This window comes from Emiliania huxleyi, assembly GCF_000372725.1.
Source record: "Emiliania huxleyi CCMP1516 unplaced genomic scaffold EMIHUscaffold_5, whole genome shotgun sequence".
NCBI classification, from domain to species: Eukaryota; Haptophyta; order Isochrysidales; family Noelaerhabdaceae; genus Emiliania; species Emiliania huxleyi.
This window is the reverse complement of record NW_005198244.1, coordinates 1,397,850-1,404,689: the sequence shown is the minus strand read 5'-3', so window position 1 is coordinate 1,404,689 and position 6,840 is coordinate 1,397,850. Positions and strand designations below refer to the sequence as shown.

Sequence of the window (6,840 nt, the reverse complement as noted above, 5' to 3'; positions counted from 1 at the left end):
GGGAAAGGAGAAAAGAGAGAGAAAGAAGGCATGATGAACAGAAAGAAACAAAAAGAAAAAGAGCAGGGATATAAGTAAAAAAGATAAAAAAAGACCAAAAAAAAGAGTGAATAGAAAAAAGAAACAAAAATTAAGAAAGAGAATAAAATGAGAAAAAAAAAGTAAAAATATGAATAGCCCCCTCCCCTCCTGCCCATAGCGAACGCCCCCCTTCCCACGGACCCTGCCGCACCCCCGCCCGCCTTCGCGACCGCCAGGTGAGCGACAAGGTCGGCCTCGCCACAGAAATGCAGTACTACCACAACCAGTTCTGCAACTTCGGGGTGGGGTACGAGTTTCGCTTGCGGCAGGTCCAGCCGCACCCGCCCCAAACCCGTCCATCGCCCGTACCACCGCCGCCCTTACCGCCCCCGCCGTCTCCACCGCCTCTGCGCCTCTGCGCCTCAGCTGCCGCCGCCACACACCGCCACACGCCGCCCAACAGCTCGGGTTCGGACGAGCTTGGGTGATTAAGCACTTCCGACTCGTCCGCTGCCGCCGCCCCCACCGCCGCCGCCGCGTCACCAGAGCGAGCCTCACACGCCGCACGTGGTGGCCCTCTTTTCCCTCGCCCGGCCCGCTTTCGCTCGCCCAGCCCTCGGGGCCGCCCCGTCGCCACCTCAGGCCACCTTCAAGGGGCTGATACAGTCGGACACGACCTGCAGCGCCTCGCTCGAGGAGCGAGATGCTTCCGGCACCCTTCCGGCACCCTTCCGGCACCCTTCCGACGCCCGTCTCTCTTCTCCCCCGCAGGAGCGGATCAACCCAAACATGAACCTGATGCTCTCCGGCCAGCTCAACCACAAGAAGAAGGACTATAAGTTCGGATTCGGCGTGGTGATCGGGGCGGCGTGAATGGCCCATCGCGCGCTCGGGAGGGGCATGATTCGTATATTGGTGTCACAGGGGGCGGGCGGATTGGCGTTGGGCTCGTTGGGGCCCACAGGCTGTGGGACTGACATGGACCTGGACCTGTACCTGTGCCGCTGTGGGACTCGCGAGCCGCGCGATCATGTCCCCGCGCGCTCCGCTCCATTGCTCAGTGGTTGTCTTCTATTCGCGCGCGCTTCGTGCCTCAATAAGTTCATCTATTTGAGTATTGAAATTGAGAGACCCACCGAGACGCATCTCGCCGCATGTCCGAACTCCTCCGCGCGATTGTTGTCCGCTCTCCAGTACTCCACATGCCGCATGCCATCCGCTCGACGTTCTTGCCGGGACAAGAGCACGCCGGGTCGCCGCACACACACAGCTCGTACCCAGGAGAAAGGATGGACACACCAGAGTCACACACGCGCCGCGGCCCGGCGGCGGCGCGCATCTCGCACGGCCGGGCGCGGGCCCCCAAATCCCAAAACGGTAAACGCAAAAGCGGAAAAAGCACTATAGTCGATGGTGATGCGCTGCCCGAGTGACCGGCTCCAGAATTTGGCACAAACGGGCAAACTCTTGGAGGTCGAGGCGGCCATTGCCGTCCACATCCACACTCCGCAATGCCACGCCCGCCTCCTTGCTAGTCATGTCTAGGCCCATGTCTCTGAGGGCCGCCTCGAGCTCCGACCTGTCAAGGGCGCCCGACCCGTTGTGGTCGTACCGCTCGAAGGCGCGCCTCACCTCTGGGCTTACGACAACCTCGGGCCGAGGAGGGGGTGGCCGGGCGTGCGTCTGCGTCGCCCCAAGCTGCAGGCAGAGCTGCTGGAACTCACTCAAGCTGAGTGTGCCTGAGCCGTCCGCGTCGAAGCGTCGCAGGAGAGCCATCGCGTCGGGACTGGTCGAGTCGAGCTTCATGCTGTCGAGTGCCTCTCGGAGCTCTCGGCCACTCAGCTTGCCCGTGAGGTTGGCGTCGTGGGCCTCAAACACCCGTTTCGCTTCAGCGCTCATATCGGCCGAGGACGGAGCAGGGGAGGCAGTTAGAGGCTTCGCCTGCTCGAGCTGCAGGCAGAGCTGCTGGAACTCACTCAAGCTGAGTGTGCCTGAGCCGTCCGCGTCGAAGCGTCGCAGGAGAGCCATCGCGTCGGGACTGGTCGAGTCGAGCTTCATGCTGTCGAGTGCCTCTCGGAGCTCTCGGCCACTCAGCTTGCCCGTGAGGTTGGCGTCGTGGGCCTCAAAGACCCGTTTCGCATTTGCGCTCATATCGGCCGAGGACGGAGCAGACGCCGCCCTCGCCACTGCCGCCTGCTCGAGCTGCTGGCAGAGCTGCTGGAACTCACTCAAGCTGAGTGTGCCTGAGCCATCCGCGTCGAACTTGCGAAGCAGAGCGGCCCCGTCGTGGCTGGTCGAGTCGAGCTTCATGCTGTCGAGCGCTTCCCGGAGCTCCTTGCCGCTGAGTTTGCCCGTGCGGTTCCCGTCGAACCGCTCGAAAGCACGTCTCGCCTCCTCCGCAGCCGCAGCCTCGCGCATTCTTTGCTGCTGTGCCGCCCGCTCCAACTCGGCTGAGATTGCCGCCACACGCCTTTGCAGCTGTCCGGCCTCCGCCATTCTTCCCTCACTTGCGAGCTGCTGGGCCAGAGACGCCACAGCCGCCGCCGTCTCTGTGTGATGTTGCCCAAATTGGACCTCGCAAGCCTGCAGGCTGGCCTGTAACAGCCGGCGCGCCCGTTCGTCGTCGTCGGAGAGCATGGTGGACAGCCGGCGCATCAGCCGCAGCGCGTCGAGACTCGGCATGTGCTGTGCTATCAGCACCTCGGATGCATACCGTATGATGGTGTCGTGCAAGCCCTTGGCGACACAGTCGCTGAAGAGCGCGCCGCGCTCGCCGTCAGCCGTGGCCGCTTGAAGTACCACCTGCCCTTCTCCCACTATCGGCTCAGAGGCTGACGCCAGCTCGACGCACACCAAGGGTGCAATAGTGGCGTCGAACTCACTGACAAGGGCCCTCTCGAAGGCGGGCCTTGTCTTGGGCGGGAGGACAAACTCGAGTGCCGCACCGGCTGCAAAGGCCGCATGCATTCCCCAGAGGCACCACGCACTCCTCAGTGCACGCGGTTCGCGCCAATTTGAAAGGAAGACGAGGACGCTGCCGGCCTTCGTGACGAGTTCCGCACGCTCCTCTGGGCTGCTTGCCTCGCGGTGGAAGTTTCTGGTGAGCGGCTCGAACCACAAACGCCGGTCGGGAGCCAAGCGAGCGTCGCGGACCGCCGCCACCACCTCCGATAGCAAAGCGTCCGCAGGCACGCAGAGGTAATCGGTCGGAGCGCCAACCTCTGTTGGGCCGAGCTCTGCCACTCCGCCGATGGCAATGAGCTCGGCGAAGCTCACCTGTTCCTTCGCCGTTGCCGGCGTCGTGATCTCGACGCACGCGTCGAGCACAGTCAGCGGCTCGGATGCCGCCCGCGACTTCCAGCCTCGCCAGCCCTCCGCTGCTGGCCCAGCACCGCGCGACTGCTCCTCGGCACGCCGGGAGAGCGCCTCCAGAGCGCGGACAGACACACCGGAGCTGCGCGCTCTCCTCTCCTCCTCCTCTCGCAGCTGCCCCTCGTGCCTCTCCCTGGCTATGCTTGCAATGGGCTCCAACACCTTGACCAAACGTGCAAATTCGAAAAGGCTGAGAGAGCCGTCGCCGTTTGCGTCAAACGACTGTAGCGTTTGAAGCGACTCCTCGCTCGACAAGTCGAGGTGCATGTCGTCGAGGGCACTGCGGACCTCCTCGCGGCTCAGCTCCCCCGAGAAGTCGACGTCGTATTTGTAGAAGACCTTTCGCACCTCATGCGAGATCTGTTCCTCTGGTGCTGCCGTCGTCGGTGCCTTACCCGTCTCGGCGCTTGTCGGACCCGCAGGAGCCGGGACGACAGGAGCCAGAGCGGCCGCGGCCGAGGGCGCAGAGGGCGGCACCTCCGGAGCAGCGGCGGCCGAGGGCGCAGAGGGCGGCGCCTCTGGTGCAGCGGGGGCCGGGGGCACGGAGGGTAGCGCCGCTGGTGCTGCCTCACGTTGCGGATCGGAGACGGGGCCAAGAACCTCCATGGAAGGTGCGGCGGATAGCATGGCAGTGGTGTCGGCCGCCAGTGCGACCACCGGCTTCAGCACTTCGCAGAGGCGCGCGAACTCTTCGAGATCGAGACGGCCATTCTTGTTTGCATCGACACTCCTGAGCGTCGCAGCCAGCTCTTGGCGGGTCAGATTCATGTGCATATCGGCGAGCGCCGCGTGTAGCTCATCGGTGTCGAGCTGGCCAGTGCAGTTGACGTCGTGCTTCACAAAGGCGCGGCGCACCTCGTCGTACTCGCGCCGCTTCTTCGCCGCTGCTCGTTCCACCTCACGACTGGCGTCTCCCGCACCGCTCTGTGCCCCGTTAGGGCCGTTCTGTGCACCATCAGCGAGGACGTGCGCCGGCGGTGCCGGCGGTGTCGGCGGTGTCGGCGGTGCCGGGGGCGGCGGCGGGGGCGGCGGGGGCGGCGGGGGCGGCGGGGGCGGGGGCGGCGGCGGCGGCGGCGGCGGCGGCGGCATCCTCCGGACAAAATCGCTGCTCTCCTCCACGGGCCTGCTTTGGAACCACTTGATGTCCTGCACGAGGGCGTCGAAGCGGGGTAGCGCGAGCACGCCGCACGTGCCATAGTTCTGCATCACGGCAGCGGCTCCTTCATGGTCCACCTCGAGGCCCAGCTGCACCAGGGCTGCCTGCCGGGCAGAGGAGTGAGGCAGGCTGTCTCAAATGTGGCGTGGAGCTTACCGCGGGCTGGTCTCGGGTGGCTCGAGCGTGGACGCGCGGCGTAGCGGCAGGTCGCGAGGGGTGGTGGAATCGAGGGCGTAAGCAGCGGAGGGCGAGGATGTCCGCCTGCAGCTCCGGTTGGCTGAGCACGCCGTCGCGGTCAGAGTCGAATATGTCAAAAGCCATCTGAACCTCCGGTTCGATGCTCGCATTGGGTAGCGCTAGCAAGCCCACCGCGGGCGACGCCGGCCGCGCCTGCGGCACCGACTGCGCCTCGCCCACTCTGCTGGCGACGAGCTTCTGCAGCCGTGTGCACTCCGCCTCGAGGGCTCCCTTCTCGGATTTTAGCAGCGACAGCTCATCCTCCATCTGGCGCGATTCGGAGAGCATGCGCTCGCTCTCCAGCCGCATCCGCTCGCTCTCGCGTGCAAAGCGCCGGTGCTCCACCTGCAGCCGCTCCACGGTCGATTCGAGCCTTTCCACCTCACTAGCGTGTGTCGGCGCCTCTGGCGCCGCGGGGGGTGCGGCGCGGCTGTGCCTCACGGCCCCCGTCCAGGTGGCCGCCTCGCCCCGTAACTGCCGCGCAAGCCGAGCGAATTCACCCAGCTCGAGAAGGCCGTTGCCGTCAGCATCGTACCCCTGCAGCACACGCAGTGCCTCGCGTTCGTCCACGCTCACGCCCAGAGCGCGCAGTGCCGGCCGCAGCTCGCTGTAGTCCAACCTGCCACTGGGTGGCGAGGGCAGCGGCGGTGAGGGCAGCAGCGGGGAGATAGGAGGAGAGGTGCGTCAGGACGGAGGCAGTGGGGAGGCCCTTACCTGCCGTTGGTGTCATACCGCCGAAATATGCTCTCCACCTCCGCCCGCACGAGCGACTTTTCGACGTTCCGCTCCTTGTCCCCGTCGTCGTAGTCGATGTCCATGCTGCCATCCGCGTTCGCCGTGACGACCACGCCCTTGTAATAGCGGCCCCGGCCCCGGTAGTTGGCCTCGCATCGGTCGCCGACGCCCAGCTCAACCGGATCCATGAGCGAGTTGTCGCGCGGGGCGGCTCCGTAGCTGGCAGCCGCTGCCCCTGCCTTTGGGAGCAGCGCCTCTGTCGCCCGCGACGACGACACCCTCGCCTCGAGCTGTGGGGAAGTTCAAAAGTTCAGGGAGTTGATGGCGGCCACTTCATGCGCATGTGACGCGGTGCAGGATATGCAGTGAGGATCAAGCGGCTAGGCAGCACCTGCGACAGTCGAGTCTCCGCACGGTGGCGTGCCTCCCTCTCCTCCGCGAGCATCGCCGCCATCTCGCCGCCGCCTCCGAAGCCGCCGCCCACGACCAGCAGCGGGTCTTTCTGGGGGAGCGATCTCCGCTGCGGTGTTGTAGGGGCGGACCTGCCCTCTCTCAGCCCGCCCGGCCTCCTCGCTCTCGCCGTTGAGTACGACTCGCTCTCTGCCAGACGCCCACCCGCCGTCATTGGCCGAGGAGTGCGGTTGATGGTTGCAGCGCTGGGCGGGCGAAGCCGGACCTGGGACATGTGCCTGCTCCCTGATCGGCCGGTGGATGGTGTGAGCTCGCGCGCGAAGTCGGGGCGTCCCTTTGAAGCTGGCCAGCTTGAGGCCCCAGTGCCAGAGATGGCGCGGCCGGGCAGAGGCATGGTCGCCCAGTCCGCCGTCCACAGCGTGTTAGCCGCAGCCGCGCGTGCGATGACGTCGGAGATTGCAGCGCGGTCGCAAGTCTCCCTCGCCCTCGCCACCCAATCGCGCAGCGCGGGTGGGAAGGAGCGCTGCGCATCCATGGCTCGGAGCAAATGTAACTGTAACCGTCAGCAACTCTTTCACGCTCGTGTGAGCCGTGTCTTTTCGTGCGCTGAAACGCCTGATTGAGAACTGACAGCGGCGCACAGGCCCCGCGGAAACACGTCTCTCCTTCCATTTTGCCAGTACACAAGGGTCAAAGGCTCGAGAACAGCCAATTCGCAACCTCAAAGTGACTAGTTGCAAATACGAACGAACGAATGGTGTGAACATGACCACTTTTGATGTCTTTTTGTCCGTGTTGCTCCCAGCGCCCTCGCCCGCTCCCTGAGGCCATGGCTGGTGCTACTAGTATGGGGGGCTACCTGGCTACCGCGAGAGCGACCCAACTCGTCGACATCGATGATTGTGCCT

At 65.1% G+C, this 6,840-nt stretch overlaps 2 protein-coding genes across 2 annotated transcripts in view; one reads left to right on the top strand and one right to left on the bottom strand.

Moving 5' to 3' along the window:
- Positions 1-1,159, top strand: part of EMIHUDRAFT_432658 (mitochondrial import receptor subunit tom40) — a 2,749-nt gene extending 1,590 nt beyond the window's left edge. Inside the window, exons 5-7 of the mRNA XM_005767179.1 lie at positions 258-350; positions 664-717; positions 793-1,159. Coding sequence (XP_005767236.1) covers positions 258-350; positions 664-717; positions 793-894 — 249 coding nt within the window. The 3' untranslated portion in view covers positions 895-1,159. The remainder of the gene's footprint in view (positions 1-257; positions 351-663; positions 718-792) is intronic.
- Positions 1,160-1,473: 314 nt separating this feature from the next.
- Positions 1,474-2,415, bottom strand: EMIHUDRAFT_58503 (hypothetical protein; the record flags this gene model as incomplete). The annotated part of the gene is made up of 2 exons (XM_005767178.1): positions 1,474-1,671; positions 2,209-2,415. Coding segments are annotated over 2 exons (405 nt in total), but the record flags the coding sequence as incomplete, so codon positions are not given.
- Between the last annotated feature and the right edge of the window lie 4,425 nt (positions 2,416-6,840).